Consider the following 25,492-nt stretch of genomic DNA (forward strand, 5'->3'; position numbering starts at 1 on the left):
AAGAGAATTTTCTAATAGTATCGATACTTAATGATTTTTGCTATTTGAAGAAACATATGACCCAACTTAGATAGTATTATATTGTATTTGCATTGCATATTTAATTGTTGTATTGCTATCTTTTTTTTGTGCGATTTTTTTCATTTGTTTAGATATGCATTTTTAGGGTAAGGCTCATTATGTTTCCCCTAATTAGGTGTAACTTTTTTTTTTTCTAATGAAATTCATTTATACGGTCGAGTTTCACTCGTAAGCTAAGTTTAGCCCACCCCATTTTAAAATCCTAGATTCGTCCCTGTAGGTAAGGTTAAGATTAAGATAAATCCATGATTTGATTCATTCCAATATGATTTTTTTTTTTTTAAAGACTTTGGTAAGTTGTATTTTGGTATCCATAAGTTCAAATCCCGTCTTCACAACATTTTTTTCTACAAAAAAAAAAATATAATAATTAAATACCATTTTCCTTTTGTTTTAGGTGGGAGGAAAAATAGGGAAAAGTAGAACCACTATACTGGTGAGAGAAGCATTTGCTTTTGTCTCTCATGTTAGAAGCATGAGAGAAACTTGCATGTCTTCGTTATAGGGGGATGTGACATCACAAGCAAGAGAGAGAAAGAGGGGGGAGAGAGAGAGAGAGAGAGAGAGAGAGAGAGAGAGAGAAAGGGGCAAGTTTTTCTCTCTTTCTCTCTTCTCTCTCTTGCATGTGAGGTTACGTTTCCTATAGCGAGGACATGTAAATTTTTATTTAGAAGCATTATTAACGTTATGTTCCACTATAGGGTCCTCTTTACTTACAAGGAATGAGAGTGGAATGAATATGAGTCATTCTCATTCCACTTCAATCATGTGTTTACTTACATTGGGAAATAAAAAAATAAGTGGATCCCACTCCAAAAGTATGAATCACACTCCTTTTTTTAAAGCAATCTCACTCCTTGAAGGGGATTAGGTATTGATTCTCATTCCACTTGCAGTCATAGTTTCATACCAAAATTACCCTCAAACTTTTTTAAAAACTCAAATACACATTAAGAAAATAATATGTTTTTTTCTAACTCTTAAACTTTTTAGTAATTAAACTAGTTTTTATTCTGATTCATGATCATTAGTAAACACATATGAGTGAGAACCAATTTTTTTTTTTCATTGTGATTCCATATAATTAGTAAACAACTTAATGAAAATTACAGACTCCTCACTTCAACTCCTTCTCACTCCGATTCCTCTTCTATGTGAGTAAACATGACCTAGGAGAAGGTTGTTTGAAGCTGACCCACAAAAGATTTTCTCTCTTGTTACTATCTTTTGTTATATCATCTTTGTCTGTTCAACTTCTCTTGGAAAACATGCTGCTATTGTTTTCTTTTTCAGTTGAACAGTAAGTTTTTTTTTTTTTCCTTCTTGATAAATAAGATTATGTTGAACCTTTTTCTACGCAGCTAACAAAATAAGCTGAATGAATTTTATAGCAAAACAAAATGTTTCTTTCCATTTTGATGTCGTTTGTCACTGATTCATACATGATTACCTGAATTTAATAGCAGAAAGACCAGCTTTAATAACATAAATGAAAAGACTAAAAAATAAGATACAATGTTTATCAAGTCTATCCTTAAGCCAGGCATGCATCAAGTGAGAAAGGGACTTTTCAAAGTTAAACAGTTTCCACACACCTATACAGTCTTTTAACTCCATCTGAAACTCATCCAAACTACCTGTCAACAATAATTTTAAAAGAACCACAAAATAACAGACCATACTGAATCCAGCACCACAATAATAACCAGTAATGATAAGCAACCTGCCACATATAATTCCATCTACTTTTGGCCCTTCTTCCATAACACCCCAATCTTCTTCAACATGTTCCCATTTTTCTTCTTCGGTGAGTCATCATCCATGTCTTCTGAATAAGGTGAACTCAGGGGATTGTAGTTGCTGTCGAGAGAACCTGTTCTCTCGACGAATTTCCCATTGTTTCCTGTTGAAATCATGGCAGCAGCCGCCTCAGCGGCTTTCCTCCACTGATCTGACTGCACCTTTAGCCTCCTTAACTCGGCCTCCATTTCAGAATTTGCAGCCTGTGCTGCATCCAGCTGCTCAGTCACCCGAGCTGCTCTCCTTGTACTTTTATCTGCTTCCTCAGTTATATAGCCAAGTTTCATCAGAGCCTCTCTCTCTGCAGCCCTTGCTGCTTCTGCCAAAGCAACAGACTCATCATTAACTTTAGTCCTCTCCACTTCCTTATTTTTAAGTTCCATCTTGAGCATTTCATTTTCCTCAGTTATATTCTGCAGTTCTGTCTCCTTATCCAACAAACTTGCCTTCAACTCTACCAGTACAGTCTCTGACTTCTTTAGCTCCATTGCAAGTTCAGATTCCCCTTCACTTGAATGGTTTTTCTCAATTTTCAACGCCAACCTGTCATTTTCCTCTGATAAACTCTGCAATTCAGTTTCCTTATCCATCAGCTGTGCCCTCAAGTCTTCAATATGAGCCCTTGCTTTCTTTAGTTCTGCTGCCAATTCAGCTTCCCTCTGGCATGACTCAGATTTTGTAGAGTCCATTTGGTCATATGCATTTCTAATCTGCAATGTGCTCTGAATATATTCTTCCTGGTACCTCATCTCAGCTGCTTCTAATGCAGATCTTAATTGACCCACTTCAGATTTCAAAGAATTTAGCTCAGCTTTTAACTCTTTTGTTCCTTCATTTTCTTCATCTTCCTGAACAAGTTTTGTATTGCCTGCAGAGTTAACCAAACAATTGCTGTTACTATTAGTCAGTTCTGCCTGGAGTTCGCTCACAAGACCCTCCAGTGATTTAACTCGAGCTTTGGATTGCTCCAACTCCACTGATAAGGAGTTGTAAGACTCTGTAGCTTTGATCCCATCTGATTGGAGCATTTCTATGGTTGCATTTGCTGTTTCCAATAGCATACGAGTACTTTTTATAACTTCAAGGGCCTGGGATTCAGATTCTTTGCAATCATTGAGCTCAGTTTTCAATTTCTCAACCAGGGAGAGAGTTTCAGAAAGTTCCATTCTCAAGGTATGGATCTCAGCATGTGCTGACTCTGCATACCTGCTCTGGTTGGCTTCAGACTCAGCCACCCTTTCCAGCTGACTCTTTAGCTTCTGAATTTCATTTATGGCAGAAGCCAAGGCAGTAGAATCCATTGAACGCTGCTTCTGGACAGCCTCAAGTTCCGACTCCCATGCTCTATCTCGATCCTGAGAAATTTCACGGAGCTCTTGAACACGAGCATCTTCAGAAGCTGAAATATCCATCAGTTGCTGCTGGGATTCTTCAAGCTTTGCAGACATGGCTTTTAGCTGGTTCTTGGCTTCTTCCGCCTCCTGCTGGGATCGCCTCTTCAATGTCTCAGATGAGTTCAACTGGTCCTTTGCCCTCTTCAGATCTTCTTGTAGCTTAGCAAGTTGTGATTCCAATTCTGACACTCTTTTTGGGTTCTTCTTCTGAAGCTCAATACCAGAAAATGGGACAATACATGAGCAAGCAACCACTAAAATAATAATGCATAAGAGAAACTGCAATTTTTTTCGAATTTAAAAAAAGAAGGCTAGATGATCATGCATTAGCTATGGTTACTCATTATCATTAGTTATCATGGAATACCTCAGCTACTGGACTTCGCGGAGACCTGCGTTCAATGACTTTTGGACTTCTGTCTTTTGGGGTCCTAGTTGCCATATTTGGAGAGGATACTGAATCAGGATCTGATCCAGGCGTCTTGAGTTTTCGAGGTGTTGCTGGAGATTTCCTTTGAGGAACTTCCAAAGAGCCAGTTCTGTTCTCAAGTAGGAAAGGCAGTTAAACATTAGAAGGCATACATTGAAATTTAAAAGTAGAGGATAATTGCAACAACTGATGCCAAACATTCATCAAGAACAAAAATGATATTTTCCGTAATTTCTACTTTCAGAAATCATATTATGAGGGCTAAACTAGGAAACTTGTTAGATGCTAATACAATTTTGTTTCAAGTGGACACACTCATGCACCATATCAGTACCCAATAAAGCACAAGTTCCACAAGCATTTGGCGAGCTTTCTCTTAGATATAACAGAAAATGACAACCAAATTCCATAGCAGTTTCATCCCCACAGGGATAGGCCGCATAGTAGCACATAACCAACATTTTCCAAGCAATCCCTCTTTAGATTTGTCCAACTTACTTTTCAGATACAAAAAGAGAGATTTAATTCAGGTAGGGAAAAATTACATTTTTACAACATTATAACTCATAATTCAGCATTTTAATTTTGGTGATACTAGCAAATACCACTTATATATCAGCAGTTAAATTTTACCTAATGTTCCTAAATTTAAATATAAAGACAAAGAATTTGAAGACTAATAGAGAGTATTAGAACAGTACAAAATTATGCAAACTAGTGTTGATCTTCCTATAAAAACACCAATTAAATGTTAATCTTACTTTGCTTTCGGTGTCTGCATCTTCTATATCTATTTGGTAACAGTACTGCTTCCTTTTCTAATGCCCCTGACCCACAACACCTGCAGCAGTTCAGAGAAATCTTTGGCTGAGAGAGAAACATAAAAGAGAATCTCATATATATGTACAAAAACACAAGGGTTCATAAAGGATGGCCACCTTAGATCCGTATTTAACACAAAACCTAACAAACAAACAAACAACACACCTGCCTTAAAAGAAAGTCCATAGAAACTACCACCACTACCACCAACCCAAAGCCAAAAATATTCAAAAGAAAAATAAAGAAAAGCTGCACCTGCAAGATTCATTGAGTATCATTAAGCAAACTGTCTCAACCTTTCCAATTTCCTTTCCCCTTTTCCCTCCTTTTTACTCGGTACTTATTGAAGACACAATGGGCCAACAGGAACTAGGAAATGACAACAATAGCCAGGTAGGATGGCCCTTTTATAATTTTTAATTTTCATAAAGGTTCATGATACAAACAGGGTTTTTTTGTTAATAACTAATTGATTGTGGGCATATTTGACCTAGCAGAGCACAAATGAGCCCTATTTCTGTTTATTTGATTTGATGAAACCCAATTTTTCTTATTCAAACAATAGCAAAATATTTTTGGACATGCATCAATACAAGCAAATAAAATTGGTGTTCTTCAATGTTCCTAAATTACCCCACTGGGATAGATACTAAAATGAAATGCATGTACCACAGAACCAATACATATACATTGAAACGCTTGGATCTATGGAACACTGGGTTCATAACACAGATCTATAGTAAACTAGCACATGAATAGCTTAAAGAGAGACTGTGGAAATAGAGCTTTATGCTTAGCAAAATTGGAAAAAAGAAAATATCTTTTTCGTTAAGCCAAAATACTTAAAAAACAAAACTTGAAAAGAAAGAAACTTTGTACCCAAAAAAAAAACAGAAGAAGAAGAAACTTCAGCTCTTCTTCTCTGCTAACCCTTCGAAACCAGAGGTTGCAATGGAAACAGAGATTGCAAAATAAGAGCCTTTCTGCTCAACCACCAACCACCATTTTCATTCAAAACTCAAAAGCACGAATTCCCCAGACATTCAAATTAGAAAAAGAAAACGAAAAAACAAAAGATTCCACAAGAACAAACTAAAAGTAGCAGAACCCAGAAATTGACAGTGTCTAAAACAAAAACCAGTTGCACCAACAACAAAAATATCATATTTTTAATAGAACCAAAAACAAAGAGTAACACCAAGTTAAAAGAGAGGGTGATATAAAAAGGGAAACGTATAACAATGAGAACGACAACGTTTGGGCTTACCAGAAAGATCTCTGTGTCTGGCCCAGGTGGCTATAGGTCTGGTTGGCTAGCTAGCACTAACTAGAAAGGAAGGAAGGAAGAGTCTTTGAAAATGGCAGAACAGAAAACCCTAGTTTTGAGCTTTGAGAAGGAAGAGGAAGGGTCAGGTGCTTGGTTTGTCTGGTGTTGCAGCATTGGGGAGGGTTTGGTAGAGCTTCTTCAGCAGCTGCTTCTGTGCCGACCTCCCAAGTGAGTGTAAGACTCTTTCTCTTCGTCTTTGTTTTTTGTCAGTGGAGGGAGTGAGCAAAAAAAAAAACAGAGGAAAGCAATGGGCCAATGGCCAATTGGCTACCACAGATGTTTTTGGTGCTACGCGACTACTAATCCACGCGCTCTCTCACGCGCTCCCAATCACATGGGTCACTGGGTATGGTGGTGGGTCTACCTACGTGATTGATGGATTGATGATCTCTACAGCTGCCCACTTTTTTTGGGTGAAGAGCAAGCTCACTGCCCACTGCTCGATTTGCTCGTCCAAGTTCCAACATCCAAAAACAAATGTGTAATTTGCTAATTATATAGTGTGCTCGGTGCTCCATCTTAATAAACTAATCCCCATGAATTTGTTTAGGATCTGCCTATGCGTTAGTGTTAGTTACTAACTTCCTTTGTTTTTTAGTTGTTTAGGTGCAAACGAATCTTAGGTACGTTTTATGATATAACATTAAAAAATGGTAATGTCAATTATACATATGTATACAAATAACTGAATCGTTAATTGTGAGTTATGACAAGATTTCAATTAACACCGACAAAGTTCTTCATTTTAATACAATTAGAAATTTTTTAATAGAAAATAGTAACGTCAATTATATACTACACATGATTATTAGTGATTGTTAAGTGTGAACGTCATAACAAAGTTTTAAAATTTGAACAATTGACAATGCGCATGCTAACAAAGATCTTATCTTTGAATACAGTTAGGAACTCATAATTACTGGAATATTAAAAGTTTCAGACTTTCAAGCTATACTAAATAATATAGAGTTGGGGGGTTTTTCTCGATTCCCATGTTTTAAATTTGGTTCATCGAATAATAGTTGGTTCATTAAATTAAGCATCCTTGATATATCTACCTCTTACAGCTGGTTTACAACTTTACACAAGCGTAGGGACAGACTTGGGCTTTGTCAATGCTTCCGTTTTCTAGTTTTCTTTATGACTTTGGATTCCAATGGAGACGTTAAAGTTTAAACTAACTAGCCAATGTGCATATCACAGTTATGTTGATCCCCTGACTTTACCTTGGAACTTTCTCAACTTCCCCTTGACTTAGGACTCATAGTGGGTCAATGCAACGGCTGCAACCAATATGTAATGACTGATGAGACATGAGTTTAAGTGTGTCATGGACCTCATGGTCCTATTTAAAACCAAGACATGTGCTAAAGCCCCTTACTCGGGGTTACAGAACAGTAGTAATGATTGTTATGAGTGAGGTCTTTGTGCAACTTACACCAAGAGCTATGCTAAGCACAGTCATCCTAGGGCCGACAGACTGAATTTTATTGATCACCGACCCAATTCGAATTGATCAATTCGGTAGTTGTTCACTTGTTCCTCCTCCATCGGTTTCGGATGTACGATCAAACCACACTGCCACGATCAGGATCGAAATTGGTCTGACTACTACCCCCGCGAAACACCATAAAGTCTAACTGCACCACCAAATACCGCCGACTGAACCCACCTAAACATGAAAAGTCAATAACCGACGGTTGTCAGTTCAACAGTGGTCCTTTTTGTGCCTTTCGCCTTCTGTCGGTTTAGTCTTTGGTCTTGGTTTGTCGGATCGATTACCAACATCGACCCAACCCTAGTCATCCATGCGCGTAGGTGATTAGCAGTCATTTTGTTTTTTGGAATAAAATTAACGGTCGTTAAATAATGTAAATTGTGTGGCGAAATCAATAGTTCACAGTCATTTTTTGCACACATATATAAATAATTGATGGTAGTATTATCCTTTGAACCCCAACAGTTGTCCATGCACATGTGATTGATTGACAATTCTTCATTAATATGAATATTATAGTGAGATTCACTTCAATCAACCGTTAACAATTATTCACATATGTGTTAGATGAATGATCGATACTCTCCATTACACCAATGATCCATCAAAACACAAATATAGCCGAACCATTTTGTACTTGCAATTATTTATGTACTCAACCCTTTTATGGAGAAAAATGCCTCTGGCTTAATTTGTCAAGCCAGTGCAGTTGTTAAGGAGAAATGTGTGTGTGTGTGTGTGTGTTGTAAAGGAAAAAGTTCCTTCTGCAGAACCAATCATATTAAGAGTATTGTGCATGTCAACTGCATTGATAAAAGAGTGCAAAACAATGGAGGAGCTAGGATGCCTTCATATGTTAACTAATAAGCCTCTTTGCTTTGTTTGCAATGAAAGCAAGTTGGTATATTGATGGCTTATAATTCTGATCATTTCCTTGAACAAGAAGACATCTAAAAATAACAGGATAAGCAATACCTTATCCCCTTAAAAGCTTTAAAATTAAGCAAGGCAAAGTCACACTCATTGCCGAAAGTGGATTGGCTAATATAGCTTTGGGATTGGTTGTTGTAGACTTCATTGATGAGAGCATGCTTAACACCTACTGGTCCACAACTTGGCCATCAATTACATAGTTACTGTTCATATATAGCATCCAATTAATTTGTTGCTTCTACGATTATCAAAAAGAGAGAAGGATCTTTGTCTCTAAATGTACACCATTTCTCAAATTGCAATGGATCATATATATAATGCCTTGCTTAATTCACAGACTTGCATTTGCATTAATAACAGCAGAAGAGTAAAAAGGATAACATGAAAATTATTCATAGAATATAAAGTAAATAAATATTCATAGATGATTCCATTCTTACTCAAAAAGTTTATCAACACTCAGTTACTAAATAAGGTCCTACTTCTTGACCCATCAAAGCCATGAAAGTCACATTTTCTTCACATCTAAATTTCAATTTAAATACTTTAAATTTGACTCTATACACCCTAGCTATTCTTAAAACACCCTTAAAAGAATTTAACTTTATTATTTCTTTCAAGGATACAATAAACAAAACTAAAACCAGGAGGCCAACCATAGGGGACTGGCTTCCATCTTGAAAGCCAATGACTGGTCTCCACTTGTTTTTTTTTTTTTTTTTTTATATTTTAATTTTTATATTCTTTTTGAATAGTCATTTTGAAGTGGAATATAATTCTCACTAAAAGATTTCATTAAAACTTGATTGTGTTTGATAGTTTCTGGGTGTAATTAGACCCTAAGGTCTCTTGTGGGCCATGCAATGTTAACAAATTATTTGACCCATCTTGGTCATATGACCTGTTTATGAAGCTACTTTCGGCCTCTTTCTATATGAGCTTTTCATCAAAATTAAACAATCAAATCAAACAATGAACTCTAAGCCAGATCATTCCAATAGAATCCTCTAATGCGAAATGAAGTTTACGAAATTCGTATGCTCTCTCACATTTCGCATTTTGTATTTCAGCACCAAAGAATTGCTCAACCTTTTCATGCATAATAAAATATTTAAGTGATTTGTGAGCTGAGAATGATCTATATAAGATTATGATAATCATGTGATAAGATTAAGTACTAGGGAAAATACAAAAGCAAAAATGGAACTATTAAAAATGACAAAAGCAAAGACAGAGATCTCAAAACATATCTGTCACATCACACAAACAGACAATCAGAACATATAAGATGTAAAAAACAAAGGCAATTTCATGAACAAATAGAAAAAGCTAATCATCTAACTAACACGTAAACTGCATACAAAATTCCTGGAATATACCCCAACAATGTCAACAACAAGCAGATCCAAAACTCCGGCTGCAATTTCACAAACAAGTGGTGTTTGCAATTAAACCCCAAAACCCAAACACATAAACAAAGCAGGAATTGAATTAAAGGAGCACATTACCCCAAAGCCATAGCGAAGGATGACACCCAATGGTGGAAAAAATATGGCAAGAAGGATTTCTATGCATGACTCTGCGTTCATGTTAGCCTGCTCTGCTCTGTTCTGCTGCATTGTCAATTTGTTTATGAATTATGGCATTAGAAGCTGCTTTCTTTCTAATCGGAGCTGGTGAAATGATGATGAGAAACTTGTGCAATTAGTTGTTGATAGAAAACCTCTGAGTTCCAACTTCCAAAAGCAGGGCTGGAGGCCACGTAATTTAGCATTTATTTTTCGAGTTATTTACACTTATGCACTACAAGAAAAATGTCGATAGATATCAGTCGTGGACTGATATCTATTTGGGTAGCCGTCTGATATAGGGCGTCGTGATATCTAATGTATGGTATTTTAGATATCAGTTTTAAACTGATATGTAAACATTGTTTATTATATCATTTTTCTTTTTCAACCTGATATCCTAAATACAAAATGGATATCCAATTTGATATTATTTCTGATATCTATAAAATCCAAGTACCAACAGAATTGGTCAATAGATATCGTATTGGATACTAATACTGACATATAACTCGATATCAATATCAGGTTTGAGGTAGAATATGATATAAAATTATAGTATCAATATCAGGTCTATAGTAGAATCTGATATATATAATCTTGATATCAATATCAGGTATGGAATAGGTTCTGATATCTAAATATTGTTTTTATATCAGATCTGAGAAAGAACCTGATATCAAAGCGTTATAAAATATCAATTATTAGTCCAAAACTGATATCAAAACATCCTTTAGACCAGTTGTTATGTACATTATATATCAGTTTTTTTTCACCTAAAAAGGATATCAATACATAAATTTGAGCCAGTAAATTGAAATGGCCAGAAATTTATGCAGACACAAAATCTTTCATTCTCATTCCATATATATATTTCAATAATTACCAATAACAATATTCAAAGCTGCCCCAAAAGGTTTACAGTACAAATATCTAATAAGATAACCAAAACATGCTTGTGAAGACCTTTACAAAACCAAAACACAAGTTGTAATATACCAAATTAAAGCTGCCCACATGTACAAAATATTAGCATGGCAGCACCTAGGCTAATTAATCTGCAAATCAGCACTATGTCTCTAGCTAGTTCTAACTTTTGCCACCATTTACAAAATATTGGCATGGCAGCATGTATTCTAATTAAAAGCACCAATCTTCAATCTTCTTCCATGCTTTGCAAAATATGAACATGCTCGACAGCAAATTCTATCCACAAAAAAGGCAAACGTACACCACCTACCAACTTGTCGGTCTCAAGATAATTGAAGTTCACAAATCTCCCCATTCCACCCGCACCTCATCTATTTGATCTTGTGTGTATCCGCTTCGCTTGATCTTCAGATTGGACCACTGAAAACATCAAAGGAATATATATTCTCAAATTTAACCACAAATTCATTGATCTCACAAGTCCTATATACTGACTACATGCATGCCTTATTCATCTCAATTTTCAACTAAACATGCATAAAGAATAAATAAGGTTGCCTTTTTACTCCAGCTGCAGTTTGGACCAATAACTAGGGGGCTATGGTACAATTGTACATAGATTGGTCTTTTCTGGCAAGCCAAGCCCGATAAACTATATAATATAATTACGAGGGTAGTAATTCATGGTCATAGACTAGGCAGGTATATATAGCCTAACGATTCTATAACTATATAGCTTAGCAATATAATTTGAATTACTAGGTCACTACTCACTGGCACACAGTGGTTGAATGGAACTACACCACACTACAAAATGAGTTGATGCCTAACTCCCCTCCCATTTCTCTACTTCATGCATCCGTGTACTTCTAAGAAAATTGCTATTTGGTCAATGTAGAGGAAAGAGCGAGAGAGAGAGAGAGAGAGAGAGAGAGAGAGAGAGAGAATTCAACATACGACTTACCAAGTATGGGGTGACATTTTCGAAGTTCAGCAAGTATTTGAGTGTATTTTGGACTAGAAGCCCAGCAACCACTCCCTAAAAAATCATATCAAATTAATTGCTATAAGAATAACAGTTGTGGTATTGTCCATGCCACATAATAAATTGACATATCAATCAACCAATTATAGATTGTCTACAGTGCCTGTATACTACAGACTACAGAGTAACTAAGCCAAGTGTCATCTTCAGTTGAATTCAAAATGACAATGTCAAGATTTTTGTTTTCTTTTTCTTCCAAATAATAAGTAGCAACATCAAGATTTATGTGGTCACGCTATGGATTTTAAGCAAACTAGCATTGAAAACAAACACTAGCAAGTTTCAATAATTGAACTCCCCAATAAGGAGAGCCACCAAGGAATTGGAAGAGAAGAACTTTTACCATAGTGGTAGGTAAAGATGCAGCACAAACCCCTTCACACTTAAGAGTGAGTTCATCTACTCCAAATGCTACAACCTAAGAAAGAGATATAAGGAAAAAAAAAAGATCAATCTTCAATTCTTCATGTTTTGTGTTCCTATATTGAGAATCCTCCAACATCATCAAAATTTATATAAATGGTAAAGAAAGCATACCAAGGTGGTGCACATGCAAAACATGCAGTTTCACCAGGAATCAGCAATTGAATATGACCTGAAACAGCATCCTCAGACACACCTGCCAATTTTTATGTTCTTCATGTGAATTTCCTTGACTTTACATTCCTATGTTATATAAATATTCACTAGGCAATCAAAATTGATTGGATACCACAATGATTTTCCACTATGATTAAAAATGAAAAGCAAATCATGCAAAAGAAAGTTTGCATGTCTAACAAATCATTGTATGCTTGACTATTCATCTAAACGTATGGACCCACATAGATAAATAAACACAGACATAACCATATATATACGGCTGAAAAGATGAAATCTCACCACTGTGCATCTTAACAGTTTATATCTGATTAAACAGCTAAAATGTCTATCCTTAATTTAGGTCCTTATTAGATCTCACTCACAGCGCATCTTAATGCAGCTCACTCGATATAGGTCTCTTAATATTACACAATTTGCACTTAAGGTAATACATATATAGGAACAACTTTGCTTACCAGACTCCATCCATGTCTGATTCAGTTCATTGCAAGCCTGTATAACAGTTAGCAAAAACCTCTATTTGCAATTATTTTCTTGGAGGCAGAAGAAACAAATAGATAACATAAGAATAACCTAGTACCTGATTAACAACCATCCTTGCTTCATAATTATCAACACAGCTTAAGACAAGGTCCACTCCACTACCTTCTTTATTTGGGTGAAACGATTTATTTTTCAAACTTGACATAAAGGTTTCAAAACCTTGCACTATTGTGATATTCAGTGTATAACTCTAGACACAAAATAAACTGGTAAGGATGGGGAATTTGCTTAAAAAATATGGCCAGTACGATTGAACTATCATATATTCAAAGGTCCATACTAGTGGCATTAGCATACAATCAAGCATCTATGCCTAGAAAATCTGGAAGGAAAATGAAAGATGGAATGCACTCTTACATTTGTGATGAGGTAAGATAGGAAAAATCCTCAGAAATGCTTACCTCAAGCACAACATCCGGATTTATGTCTGAAAGGGTCTGTATAGCAGCATCTGTCTTTGTCATACCACTTTGAAAACAAAACCACATCACCTTAAAATGAAACTTTATAAATCATATAACCTGAAATTCTTAGAAAATAAAATTATCTTTGGTCTCTCGGAAAAATTTGAAGAATTAAAGTAACAAAACAAAGGCAGTCAAGAAGGCCTTTGGTACAATCTTAAATGCAACAGCACCTTACTTATGAAGCATATAATGACCTGACTGAGACAATATATACCAGTAAAGAGAAATTTCCAAAAAGAAAAAAAAACACAAAAGAGAATAATAAGGATGAATACCTGCTCTGGACGAAAAAATAAACTATTCATGTTAGCTAACTCTACTTTGTCATAATCATACAATAAAAGGCGGCCAATACCACATCTCATTAGCATCTCATCGCACCTGCTACACTTCCCACACTACCTACTCCCTGCAATCTCATGAGAATGACCAATCACCAATTAAATAAGCAGAGAGGACATCAATACAAGCATTTTATGGCAAACACACATCCATATCAACCAGAATGGACAAACGAATGCATATGCATAAAAGACAAAACTTTGAATTGTTTTTGTGGGAAAACTAAATTTTGTTCTGCAATAATGAAAGGAGCATTGGAAAGAGAAGATAAATATAGACAATGATGGCAACAGAGAAATCCTGTATTCTTTCATAGTTTTCCACAATACCCATCCTCTAAAGTGCCATAAGGCTACTGTAAGGATTGCTATCTACCACCTCAGCACTCATATCCTGCCACCATTCCATGTACTGCATGAACGAAAAGTACAATCATCACCTAAGCATACATAAAAACAATGACAATAGGAAAACCATAGAATTACGTGTAAGACAAATACCTTAACTTTTGAACGTCGAACAGGTCCATAATTTGCAAGACTAGTGAGGCGTTCTACATGCAATTGTAGATACAAATTAAATTGTTCATTTAAAAAAAAAAAAAAGAGTCATCAGTTCAACAAGTAAAAATTAGTAAACTTATCAGTATTCCGTTATTGGAACTTAAGTTAACAATAAATAATGAATTACTTAATTATCATTTATCGATTGGAGCACGAAGAGACGGATCAGTTAGCTATTGCTTCAGAGATTCAAGGTCGTTAAGCATCTCCTTCAGTTCCATCTCCACTGCCTCTCTCTCTCTCTCTCTGAAGCTTGATCTATTTTTCGAGAATAGACTGTATTTTATTATTCCTAAAACTCAGCAAATGTACCAAACAGAAAATCAGTGGAACCTAAATCCACCACAAAATCAAACAAAAAACTGCTCTAAGCCACAGACCCATCCCAAAACTCAGCCATAACCACATTCAGACGCACAATTGATGTGGAAAATTCTTAGAAATTAAAAAAATTAAAAGCTTAAAATCAAAGTACACCAAATAAATTTGAAACCCTAAATGAACAGAATTGGAAGACACATAAGAATTGAAGACAGAGAAGAATGGAAGACAGAGAATGCAGGGAAACCCACATGCCTTTCGAACCGGAAGTCGAAGCTGCAACCTTAAGCCCGAAATTTGGAGAAGCTTCTATGGCGACCAACGACAGCCGCTGGTAGATCGAGCAGGAGTAGGAAGGCGTACTGGGTGCGACTCTGAGTGTGGGTGCGTTTGAGTGAGGTGTTGTGCCAGCGTGCGTGCTCCTAATTTTCCTTTTAGGTCAACTTTTTTTTTTTGTTTTTTGGGTCAAAGGTCAACTGATGCAGTTAAGATATCAGTTGACTGTTACACTGATATGTTAACAAAATAATAAAAAAATAAAAAAATAAAAAATAAAAAGCAAAAACATTTTATATCAGGTTCATTTAGGTGTGTTTAAGTGGGGGAGGGACATGTAAACTTATGATATCAGTTGACACTTTAGACTGATGTCTTTATAAATTCTTAGAAAAAAAAATATATTATATATCAGTTGAAAAAAAGCATATGATTTCTAATAAAGTTTAGAAATCAGATAAAAAATTATCTGATATCATAATTTTTACAATATCAGTCGATTTCAAATCTGATATAAAAATGGTGATATCTATTGACAATTTTGTTGTAGTGATGTCACATGAGATTTATCATTTTTTCACATACATCTACTGAGGTTTCAAAAATTACACATACACCCTATAAGGTTTCAAAACTGTTGCATATACCCTACAGTGAGACGAAAAATGATGAGAAAGTATGTTGAAAGGCTTACTAAAGGGTGAAATGACCTAATAAGATTAGTCAAGATGTAAGGTCCAATCTCAATACAAATATTTTCTTCTTTGTTTATTTATTGTTTTTTCTTGCAGGAAGTTATATGCAACAATTTTGAAACCTCAAGGGGTGTATGTGTAATTTTTGAAATCCCAAAAAATATATGTGAAAAGACAATAAATCTCAGAAGTGTAAATATAAATAACTCTTTATTTTTCATGTTTTTGCAATGCTGGGTAAACTCACTTTGGGATTTGGGCTGATGGACTTTGATCCAAGCCTTGGCCCAGATTTGTCCAAAAGCAAGGCCCATTCATGGTTTGACACATACCATATAGTGATATATAGACATGCGATTTTCTGGGTGACCATAAGAAGAAACAATCGCCCAAAAGATTTGAACCATGCAAGCGTTTAATATTGGCAGTCTGGCACGCACAATTTAAGCAATTTACATGAGCGAATTTCCTATTTTGCCTTGAAGTTCACGTAATTATGGGCCAAAGTTTTGGATTATGAGTTTCTCATTTTTGATATACACTTTGCAAAACTGCAATAGGGTCCACTCTTACACATACTCTCACAGAGAAATTAGCATAGCCATGGTGGAAAAGTGCCTAATAGCAGCTTCTCTGGCAGCTTTGGTGTGCCATCCAAGCGCCACCATCACTTGTTTCAAACCCAAGCCAAAAGACAAAGACCCAAAACCCCCTTCTCATTCTCCAACACCAAAAGATTCAAAACCACATGTCAAGAAGGAAGAGCCTTCAAAACCACATGTCAAGGAGGAAATGCCTTCAAAATCATATGTCATGAAGGAAGTGCCTTCAAAAGCCAACAAGAAAAAACCCCATCATCCCCATGCAGGCTCTTCTTCTTCGTCTACATCTACATCTGCAAAGACTGCAATTGCAAATCGATCCAACAAAACCCCAAAGCCCATTAACGTGGTCTCGGAACTTGTTGGGGGAGACCCATCAATTGGTGTTGTGGAGTCCATTATCCGATCTGGATGGGCTGGCGAAATGGGCCTCACGATTGAGAAGGTGTTGAGGGTGAACCATAGTTTGGATGTTTTTCATGGTTTTGAAGAGTATAGGGAGATGATCAAATCCAAGTATGAAAAGGGTCGTATTGTTAAGAAGATGGAGAGGTTGGTGGTTGATGGGAACGAGCTATTGCAATTCCATGGTGCCATTATCACTTGTTCTTTAGGTAACAATGGGGTCTCCACCATTTGTCAAAGGAAATGCTGCCAAGTCTGCAGAATGATAGCTTTGGAGTTTTGCACTGAAGACGGGACGGTGTCGTTTTTCGAAAACAGTTGGAGGGCACATGAGAAGGTGACCAGTGAATGCTTGGCCAAAAGGGTGTGCACGAGGAAGGCTATTGTGGTGTGCAGAGTGATTGCAGGTCGCATTGCTCATTACCATGCAGATAGGCTCACGGACAACGAAGAGGGTGGCTTTGATTCTGTGATGGAATGGAGTGGGGATCAGTTTGGTGAATCCAAAGAGCTCGTGGTTTTCAATTTGGAGGCTGTGCTCCCTTGCTTTGTGATTTTATACAAAGTCAAGAAGAATCTTTCGTGATCACGAAGATTACTGATTTTGTCATGTTTTTTTAGTTGACTCGAGATGTTTTGCACAAGCAAAGATATTTATATGCAATTAATCTATATCTTCATTTTCAGCTTCTATGGAACTTGCAATTATCAATTTCTCGTACATGTTCTGAAGTTTAGAGCCCATATTTTTCAACCACATTGTAGCTACCCTCTCTAATAGAGGTGAATCTCGTGTCTATTAGAGATGCAGTTCAAAAAATGAACAAATAGCATTATTGTTTCTGAAACGAGGATGCCATACATGTGATTTTTTTAATAAAATAGATTGCATAGATGTCTTAAACTATGATCTTAATAAACAGCAGTGCTGATTCTCATTTTGTATTTAATGACAATGAATCATCTAGCGGCATATTGAAGAACACCTAGCACCTGCAAGAGTCCAGTCTCCTTCCTGTCCTGATCAATCCTCTTTCTGAATGTTAATGCCAAAAGCCGTCTCAGCTGTCATCCGCTAACCAACATTCCGAATCAACCAACCACCCTAGAGAGCACCCTGTCTTCATAAAATTAAATAAGGTGTCTTTAGTCAACTCTTCACCTATAAACTCGACATTTCTGAAGAACTTGTCTCGACTGAATGTCTGATGTGATTGTCAATGACATAACTTGAAAGTCTGATTGTTCTGCAGTTTAGCATGGTTGGAATCTAGCAATAAAGTTATCTCAGTATCTTGAATATGAAAAAAAAAAAAAAAAAATCAATTGTAATAAAGTTGATTCATTATCAAACAAGTGATTTTAAGGCGGTAATCAATAGAAGTCAATGATGCCCTGGAAGGGATACAACGCGGCCAATTCTTGAGCTCAAAACATAAATAAGGTGAAGAAGATCACCTGAGGTGAAATAATTATAATCTTGAAGTGAGTTTGTCCCCATGCAAGGTAATCTTCCAGCGATCAACTTGAAATATAAAAACAGAAAACCTTTTGGGCACCACTGCAAATAAGCCCCAAGCAGAAAAATGAAATAAACCATCAGTATTTCCAGTATGTAATCACAGTATGCGAGGAGAAGCAATCATCATCATTTAATAATAATATAAAATCACTGCAACCACACTTTCAGATACTGTTTACATTTACAGCTCACAAAGAAACTCGATAAGAAACCGCAAGCCATGACTTGAAAACTGAAATACTTATTATCAAGCATAAAACTGCCAGGTTCTTTTAAAGCACAAAATCCAACCGTAATGCATAAATCAATTTAAAGTTTGAATCAGAAGCTGAATTACCTCGAAATTTGTCATCTTGTGTAATTATCCCAAATGTTTCTGCTGTTTCACGAATCATGATGCCACTCACTCCAGTGAAGGAAGTTACTTTACAGTCAGCAACTGCCAGAAAATAGAGAAGAAACTGTAAGTACTTAAGGGGAAGGCGGGATTGCCATTGCCAACTGCACATGCTAAGGCTATTCAAGAATCAGTCCAGAAAGTTCAAATAGCAGGTCAGCCTTTCAACAAGCCATTGCCACAAAGTTACTACAGAAGAATATATCCTCAAGCCATTCATATAAGACCAAAAGAACAAAATTAACTCAAGGGGTAGGGCTAGAGTCCTATAAATATATCCTTCCTATAAATTTCCAATTTTGTGACGTTTGGACATGTTGGCACTTTGACCAGTCATGGCACATAGGTCCTCTACATGTGGTGCCCTAAGAGTTCATGATATGGCTAGTTCAAAGGCTGATTAGAGGTGGGTCTACAAACGTATATCCATAAAGTTTACTTTCTTAGCAAGTAAATAAATATAGTCTTCATGGGTACTCTTAATGATATGAATTAAGAAATAAGTATATATGACCTGAAATAATAGCACCATGTAGATCTGCACTAAGAAGACACTGAGCCAGCTGACTTTTCCTGCAATATTAATTGAAATTATGGTTACATCATCAAAGGCCAAACAGATGCCAAGCATATATCCCCCTGAAACTAAGATGCTTATGAAAGAAAGAAAGAGTAACCATTAAAAATGAAAAAGTGCATAAATGTGATATTGGAGAAGAACAAGACATTCTCACCCTGTAGTTTTAAGAAGTTGCGTAATATAGCCTTTCCACATTTCATGCATTGGCTTAAATTTATCAAATCTGTAATTCAAACAAAAGCAAGTATTAGAGCAAACCATTGAAAGTAGAAGGAAAAATAAAACAAAAAGTTGTGAAATTGTTTAAATATTATTGTCAATCACAAAATACATCTGGAAGATTTGATTAATTCTATACATCTGAAATTGTAATGGTAAGCATGGAAGAATATAATCTAAGCCTAAACTCATGCCTACAATCAGTCTGTAATTGTAATTGTAATACATGTGATTGATACAATTACAAAATATTGGCTAAAGATTTGTTCGCTCTAACGTTTAACAAACTTCTCCAGCTACTTAAAAAGGAATGATGTGATGATCAGCAGTTAAACAAGCCATTCCAGTTGAAACCTTAAGCTTGTGACTGTTGTTTCATTCAAGCCTAATTGCTCGAAATGAATGACAAGAAAATTAATTACTCATAAGGAAGCAATACCACACACAAAAATATCACAAATGGCAACCATATACTAAACTCACTTAAGGAAATCTTGAGGCAAATCAAATGTTCCATTCTTTTTTTGTTGTTTCATTGACATGTGCTTTTTAGAGCGCTTTGAATGAATCTTCAACGCCCTGGCGCAGGAGCCGCTCAAAACACCGCGCCCTCCTTGCACGTAATTATCGAGGAGGACCCAATTGTCAATTCTCTTGCTTCTGGATCCCTGCATGTACTTCTGAGCCGAATCACCACTCTGAAGAAGCTCGTGCAAAACGTTGTCTACTTTGCTTTCTTTTCTACCAGAGACCTGCATTTTGCAAGGCAGATGCTGAGCCAACAAGTTAAAAGCAAAAATTGCTTCAATCACAAAAGCAAAAGTAAGTACCTCAACACTGGTTGCCAGCAGATTCTCATGTACAGGTTGAGAGAGTTTTGCATATGTTGGACCACTTTCGTCAATATCTACGTATAGAATTACAAGTATAACGCAACAAATTCACGCAATCAATTCAATCCTATTTTCTCATATTAGATTAACAGAAGCTTACATGCAGAAAACTGAAATAGTACCTTGTGAATTAACATAACCCGAAAATGTAAAAGCTCCTGAAAGAGGAACAACAATTAAGTAAATTCGAATAAATGCACAAAATAACAAAAAAATCGGAGTGAAATCGAAGCTGAGATTTGCAGTGAAAACCTTTCTTGGATATGGTTGTGGATGATGATGCATTGGCTAGATTTTCTGAAGAATTAGCAGCCGAAGAGTTTGCGATACGCGGTTCTTTTACAGCTTCATCGGTCCTTGGTCTCTTTACACTCTTCTTTTGCTGTAAAAGCTGTTCGGCTTCGAACCTTCGCTCCAATGCCTGCAAAGTGCGTTGGCGCTGATCTTGACCAACCGTCTCACTAGCCATGGCAGCTAGAAAAGCAACTTTAGAGAACTTTCATCAAACACCTTGCATGCATTCACAACCAGAAGCTTTAAATATACCCACCACAGAGTCGCGCTTCAGCGGCGCGCGCGAAGAAGTTGAGAGCTGAAACGCACCGTATTGAACAAGATGGCGATGTGGCTAGGGTTGTTATGAGTTTGCCATTGGTTTTGGTTAATAACTTAATATTACTGATATTACCCTGATTGGGCCACCAGGGACCACAACTCGAAAAGGTAAAAGGGTAATCGGGCTCCGGTTCCAATACAATTCTCGTCCCTGTAATTCTATTTATTTAGTGGTGCGAAAGACAAACAACCACTCTCAGCTCCACGTCATCACGAACCACTACACAATCCATTCCTCACCGTTTGATCGGACTACAAATGGAGGAACACTGTACATTGACCAAAATCAACGGTGGAGATTGAACGTAAACGTACACCTCAGCGTACATTAACCAAACCTGAATAAAGCTTACTAGAAAGAATAAAATAAAAAAATTTTAAAAGGACATTCCCGGGTCACATGCACTGATGCACAGTTGCACACACACAGCCACCCACCGTATATTACTCACTCTTTACTGAATTACATGCGCCAGCCTTCACTCTTCAGCGTCGTACACCGAACCGGCAATTACAGGTAGACACTGCGCACACGACCGCGCGACACGCACCGGCCGAACCGGTTGCCAGCCGTTAAATGCACGGCGCAGCAGTTGGTGACGTGGACAGATCCGAACCGTCCATGCCCCTTCACATCCAAAAGCGAGCTCATCAAAGCGCTCGTCGTCCTCGTCTTCAACTTCAAGCAGTGAAATGAAAGAAGAGCTTGTAGAGGACCAGTGATGGCGAAGGAAGGAAGAGAAGTCAATAAGTCAATTTCAATGAAAAGTTGAATGCTATATATGTGCGATTCAGATCAGAGTTTCAGAGAGAACCAACGGTTTCAGTGTCGGAAAGTAAAAGATAACGCAGCAGAGGTGCTTTTGGCTTTTTCTTTTTAATTTAAGCATTTTTTTGTGTGTTGGTTTCGATTCGTTTGAATTGTGGTCGGTTTGGTTTTTCCTATTTTTTTGATAAAATAGAATTGGGATTAAACAAAACCAGCTTGAATGTCACGCTTGAAAAGTTGCAGTTTTTACATTATTACCTGTGCAAGCAGCTCTCTCTCTCTCTCTCTCTCTCTCTCTCTCTCATAAGATATATGTATACATATATATGTGTGTATAAGCATATAGCTTTTTCTCTAGTGCTCAACTCCATTGAAGCTTGTCAATGATTCTGAGCTAGCTCTCCTAATAGACTGCGATTTTTCAGTGAAAATGTCGGAGGTAAGAGGAGGATCGAACACGTGGCGGGACGAGCTAGCGAGTCTGGTGGGCGACACAGGGATGCGGTACACCGCCGCCGATCCTATCGGAATCTCGTCGGCGTCGTTTGAAGCGAAAACGGCCGGATACGTCTCCGGCGAGTCGCCGAGCCACGAATTGGAGCAATCCGAGAGCTTCAAGGATCAGGTGAAGGGCTTTGCGATCGCTTGGGGTGAGATACTGCTAGATTTGGGCAGAGGCTGCAGGGACATTGTGCAGCAGAGCCTCCTAACAGAGGATTCGTACGTGGTGCGGAAGCTGCGGAAGCCGTGCGCCAAAGCCTCGGCGAAACTGAGTTACTTGAACGAGTTTTTGCCGGAGGATCGTGATCCGGCTCACGCTTGGCCAGTGATACTCTTTGTTTTCATTCTTGCACTTGCAGGTATATTGGGTTCTAGTTTTTGTCTGTCAAATATTTGATAATATTTGCAGTAGTTGCAGTCAGCACCATTTTGATGTTCAAAAAAGTATGGTTAGATTATACATGAAACCCAGTTACTCCAATTGTAGACAGACAGCTAGTTCTGTTGGCTTAATCTTCAGTTGTAATTGGAGGACTATGTCAGATGTTCTTGTTCATTAACACCCAGGATATATTTATCTTTAGAATTTAATCTGCTGTGCTGTATTTTAAGTTCTATTTTAATATTCTACTGTCCTGGAACAGTTGTTTTAGATTGGTCAATGTTCTTCTATGAACTATGACACGTGAGTGGGAGCTCCAAGACTTGAATTTTACTGCACTATACACTCTTCTTCCTTCATCGTATAAGCTTGATATGTTTTGTATACATTGCTAAACATGTGCAGCTATGAATTTAAATACCAAGCATGACAGCTTGGTTCGACCACTGAAGAAAGTGCAAATACATCCTCCAAGTGCTAGACATGTACTACTTCCTGATGGGAGACGATTGGCTTATCATGAGCAAGGTGTCCCAGCTAAGAGCAGTCGATTTTCACTGATTGCTCCACATTCTTTTCTTTCATCCCGGCTTGCAGGTAAAATTTTATTTGAGGTGGTAATAATCTTGGGACCATAATGTACGCTCTTGATGATAATTATATGAAACTGACTCCCTTTTCCCCCCAAATCTTTCTCTTTTTTTGTCAAAAGGTATACCAGGAATTAAAATATCATTGCTTGAAGACTTCGGTATCCGCTTGGTCACATATGATCTTCCTGGTTTTGGGGAGAGTGATCCTCATCCCAGCAGGGATCTTAACTCGTCAGCATTGGATATGCTGTATCTAGCCAATTCTATTGGTGTTGATGACAAGTTCTGGGTGATGGGCCACTCGGGTGGAGCCATGCATGCTTGGGCTGCTCTCAGATACATTCCCGACAGAGTTGCAGGTATATTTATTTCCTACAACTTCGTGGTAGTGATTTAATTACTGCTTGGGTCCTGCACATGATCAGCATAATTTTGCGTAAATCGTTTGGTTTCCTAAGCTTTTGCTCTCACCTCTTATTCTAAAACTTTATAGGACATAACTTATTTTTTTATGAATCTTGTGTGAACTTGCAGGTGCAGCCATGGTGGCCCCAATAATTAATCCCTATGAGCCGGGCATGACTAAGGAAGAGATGAAAAGAACTTGGGAACCATGGGTTCTAAGAAGGAAAGCGATGTATTTTTTAGCTCGTAGATTTCCAAAGTTTCTCTCCTCTTTTTATCGCCGAAGCTTCCTGTCAGGAAAGCATGACAGAATTGATAAGTGGTTGTCTCTCTCACTGGGGAAGAAGGTGAGTTCATTGTCATCTTGAAATACTCTGCAAGATTTAAACCTTTTTCCCTTCTTTTTTGAATCGGGGAACTGAGATGGAATTACTACCAGCTTTTTATAAAGATTTGTCTTTATTAGTAATGCATGATCATTACATGCCAGGGATTTTTTGTGTTGATGAGATTGCTTTTCTGCCTTTGGGAGAGTAGAAGTTATTTTCATTTCATATTTGAGACCTGTACTCATAGACCACCTTGTGCACGCCCAGTTGAGTCCACATGATTTCAACTTCCATAATATTCACATGTACAGGATGATATTCTAATTGAAGAGCCAATAATTGAAGAATATTTGCAAAGGGATGTGGAGGAGTCAATCCGCCAGGGGAGTACCAAACCCTTCATAGAGGAAGCTGTGCTACAAGTATCAAAGTGGGGTTTTAGTGTAGCAGATCTTCAGGTGCAGAAAAAGTGTCAACGAAGAGGAATTCTTCCTTGGCTCAGGTCCATCTACAGTGAAGCAGAATGCGAACTGACTGGATTTCTAGGCCAGATACACATATGGCAGGTTTGTGCATACATTTCTTCCTCCTTATTGTTTAGTTATGTGTTTCAATGTTCACTGCTCTAGTGTTCCCCTGGTATGAATCTTCTGACGATTACTGTAATTATGAATTCCGTTGGTTTCTGGGGGGTCGGTTATAAATTCATTGTCCATCATTATATTTAGAAATGCATATTCTTCCTGTGTGCTGCTTTCTGAAGAGTATATACATTCATGTTCTCAACGTGAATCAGTAGGACATGTTTTCAGTCCCCAAAGTTCCCAACCAAGGACAAAGAATTCATCAGATTCATAATGCATAAAATCACTTTGACTTTGCTTGAGATTTTACTGATGATATCTTTCTAATGAATGCTGAGCAGGGAATGGATGATGAGGTAGTTCCACCAGCAGTAACTGACTATATAGCGCGGGTTTTACCCGGAGCTTATGTGCATAAGCTCCCAAACGAAGGCCACTTCTCCTACTTGTATTTCTGTGATAAATGCCATAGAGAGATATTTACCGCTCTTTTTGGAAGCCCTCAAGGTCCAGTTGTCAAAGAAATGGATATAGATATAACTCCAACTCCATCGGAAGGCAATTCAGAAGAGATTTAACCAAATGCTGATTCTCCCACATGAGTGACACGTCGTTTCTGATATTCTAGTTTTTTCAGTTTAAGATTCGGATGTAAATACCACAGGTTGCTCCTCTGCGCGGCGGAGCATGAAAGATGAGAGATCCAAAAGTTTTGGAGGATTAACACTTTTGAGATAGCTGCTGCGAAGAAATACCAATGATGCCTCAATTTACAAGATTTCTTTTTTACTTTTTTCTGCTGATATGGTTACTCTCACTAGCCATCACTCAAGTATGTTGGACTTGGCAGCAAATAATCAAATCAATGGCCTCCTACCATTGAGTTGTTTGCTTTTTGTGGGTTTGATGACCCCTTTATGATCTTTTGTATTGAACTGTGAAACAACCCAAGGCCAAGTATGTCTGTGGGTGCTTAAGACCGGAAAAAAAAAAATGCAAAATACAGTTTCTGTGGGGACATACACCACGAATACGGATAATACTTGGTACTGACTGTG

The 25,492-nt window shown here is 37.3% G+C and overlaps 6 protein-coding genes across 18 annotated transcripts; 2 read left to right on the plus strand and 4 right to left on the minus strand.

Moving 5' to 3' along the window:
- Positions 1-1,532: 1,532 nt before the first annotated feature.
- On the minus strand, positions 1,533-6,054 carry RIP2 (ROP interactive partner 3). 2 transcript variants are annotated; one of them, XM_086246900.1, is made up of 4 exons: positions 5,795-6,054; positions 4,467-4,546; positions 3,643-3,814; positions 1,533-3,482 (listed from the first exon to the last, which is right to left on the minus strand). In XM_086246900.1, exons 2-4 carry the CDS (start codon positions 4,484-4,486, stop codon positions 1,824-1,826), a joined length of 1,851 nt encoding a protein of 616 aa, XP_086103026.1. In that variant the 5' UTR covers positions 4,487-4,546; positions 5,795-6,054; the 3' UTR covers positions 1,533-1,823. The 2 variants fall into 2 exon arrangements, with proteins under 2 accessions (XP_086103026.1, XP_086103025.1); XM_086246899.1 differs by having other exon boundaries at positions 1,533-3,488.
- Positions 6,055-9,618: 3,564 nt separating this feature from the next.
- Positions 9,619-9,888, minus strand: LOC147281765 (low temperature-induced protein lt101.2-like). The gene is made up of 2 exons (XM_086247130.1): positions 9,794-9,888; positions 9,619-9,702 (listed from the first exon to the last, which is right to left on the minus strand). The coding sequence occupies exons 1-2, from the start codon at positions 9,872-9,874 to the stop codon at positions 9,619-9,621; spliced, it is 165 nt and encodes a 54-aa protein (XP_086103256.1). The 5' UTR covers positions 9,875-9,888.
- An 877-nt stretch (positions 9,889-10,765) lies between these two features.
- Positions 10,766-15,059, minus strand: LOC147281766 (ubiquitin-like modifier-activating enzyme 5). Of its 11 annotated transcripts, none has more exons than XM_086246616.1 (9): positions 14,923-15,059; positions 14,284-14,336; positions 13,717-14,194; positions 13,376-13,465; positions 12,887-12,923; positions 12,366-12,447; positions 12,172-12,246; positions 11,748-11,822; positions 10,766-11,203 (listed from the first exon to the last, which is right to left on the minus strand). In XM_086246616.1, exons 3-7 carry the CDS (start codon positions 13,810-13,812, stop codon positions 12,240-12,242), a joined length of 312 nt encoding a protein of 103 aa, XP_086102742.1. In that variant the 5' UTR covers positions 13,813-14,194; positions 14,284-14,336; positions 14,923-15,059; the 3' UTR covers positions 10,766-11,203; positions 11,748-11,822; positions 12,172-12,239. The 11 variants fall into 11 exon arrangements, with proteins under 11 accessions (XP_086102742.1, XP_086102741.1, XP_086102744.1 ...); XM_086246615.1 differs by having other exon boundaries at positions 14,474-15,056; XM_086246618.1 differs by having other exon boundaries at positions 14,919-15,050.
- Positions 15,060-16,057: 998 nt separating this feature from the next.
- On the plus strand, positions 16,058-17,270 carry LOC147281767 (uncharacterized). Its single transcript, XM_086249268.1, has one exon. The coding sequence runs from the start codon at positions 16,155-16,157 to the stop codon at positions 17,229-17,231; it is 1,077 nt and encodes a 358-aa protein (XP_086105394.1). The 5' UTR covers positions 16,058-16,154; the 3' UTR covers positions 17,232-17,270.
- A 232-nt stretch (positions 17,271-17,502) lies between these two features.
- Positions 17,503-20,845, minus strand: POP4 (ribonuclease P family protein). 2 transcript variants are annotated; one of them, XM_086247128.1, is made up of 9 exons: positions 20,509-20,845; positions 20,379-20,414; positions 20,194-20,270; positions 19,847-20,115; positions 19,299-19,367; positions 19,079-19,137; positions 18,505-18,606; positions 18,104-18,206; positions 17,503-17,766 (listed from the first exon to the last, which is right to left on the minus strand). In XM_086247128.1, exons 1-8 carry the CDS (start codon positions 20,723-20,725, stop codon positions 18,118-18,120), a joined length of 918 nt encoding a protein of 305 aa, XP_086103254.1. In that variant the 5' UTR covers positions 20,726-20,845; the 3' UTR covers positions 17,503-17,766; positions 18,104-18,117. The 2 variants fall into 2 exon arrangements, with proteins under 2 accessions (XP_086103254.1, XP_086103253.1); XM_086247127.1 differs by having other exon boundaries at positions 17,503-17,915.
- A 493-nt stretch (positions 20,846-21,338) lies between these two features.
- Positions 21,339-25,454, plus strand: LOC147281769 (alpha/beta-Hydrolases superfamily protein). Its single transcript, XM_086247016.1, has 7 exons — positions 21,339-21,728; positions 22,066-22,500; positions 22,929-23,120; positions 23,236-23,475; positions 23,651-23,868; positions 24,162-24,416; positions 24,776-25,454. Exons 2-7 carry the CDS (start codon positions 22,071-22,073, stop codon positions 25,010-25,012), a joined length of 1,572 nt encoding a protein of 523 aa, XP_086103142.1. The 5' UTR covers positions 21,339-21,728; positions 22,066-22,070; the 3' UTR covers positions 25,013-25,454.
- The last annotated feature ends 38 nt before the right edge of the window (positions 25,455-25,492 follow it).

The sequence above is a fragment of the Dryas octopetala genome, chromosome 6 (assembly GCF_963921425.1).
Source record: "Dryas octopetala chromosome 6, drDryOcto1.1, whole genome shotgun sequence".
Classification (NCBI taxonomy): Eukaryota; Viridiplantae; Streptophyta; class Magnoliopsida; order Rosales; family Rosaceae; genus Dryas; species Dryas octopetala.

Coding starts and splice junctions, on each gene's coding strand:
- LOC147281767 (XM_086249268.1), top strand. CDS start 16,155: ATGAGTTTCTCATTTTTGATATACACTTTGCAAAACTGCAATAGGGTC.
- RIP2 (XM_086246899.1), bottom strand. CDS start 4,486: ATGCAGACACCGAAAGCAAA. Junction 3,815..4,466: donor ATGCAGACACCGAAAGCAAA/GTAAGATTAACA, acceptor ACTTGAGAACAG/AACTGGCTCTTTGGAAGTTC. Junction 3,489..3,642: donor CGCGAAGTCCAGTAGCTGAG/GTATTCCATGAT, acceptor TCTGGTATTGAG/CTTCAGAAGAAGAACCCAAA.
- LOC147281766 (XM_086246616.1), bottom strand. CDS start 13,812: ATGCTAATGAGATGTGGTATTGGCCGCCTTTTATTGTATGATTATGAC. Junction 12,924..13,375: donor ATCCGGATGTTGTGCTTGAG/GTAAGCATTTCT, acceptor ACTGTTATACAG/GCTTGCAATGAACTGAATCA. Junction 12,448..12,886: donor TCAGACATGGATGGAGTCTG/GTAAGCAAAGTT, acceptor AAAAATTGGCAG/GTGTGTCTGAGGATGCTGTT.
- LOC147281765 (XM_086247130.1), bottom strand. CDS start 9,874: ATGAACGCAGAGTCATGCATAGAAATCCTTCTTGCCATATTTTTTCCA. Junction 9,703..9,793: donor TCCTTCGCTATGGCTTTGGG/GTAATGTGCTCC, acceptor GTGAAATTGCAG/CCGGAGTTTTGGATCTGCTT.
- POP4 (XM_086247128.1), bottom strand. CDS start 20,725: ATGGCTAGTGAGACGGTTGGTCAAGATCAGCGCCAACGCACTTTGCAG. Junction 19,138..19,298: donor CAACTTCTTAAAACTACAGG/GTGAGAATGTCT, acceptor TTAATATTGCAG/GAAAAGTCAGCTGGCTCAGT. Junction 18,607..19,078: donor ACATGGTGCTATTATTTCAG/GTCATATATACT, acceptor ATTTTCTGGCAG/TTGCTGACTGTAAAGTAACT.
- LOC147281769 (XM_086247016.1), top strand. CDS start 22,071: ATGTCGGAGGTAAGAGGAGGATCGAACACGTGGCGGGACGAGCTAGCG. Junction 23,121..23,235: donor TCTTTCATCCCGGCTTGCAG/GTAAAATTTTAT, acceptor TTTTGTCAAAAG/GTATACCAGGAATTAAAATA. Junction 23,476..23,650: donor CATTCCCGACAGAGTTGCAG/GTATATTTATTT, acceptor GTGAACTTGCAG/GTGCAGCCATGGTGGCCCCA.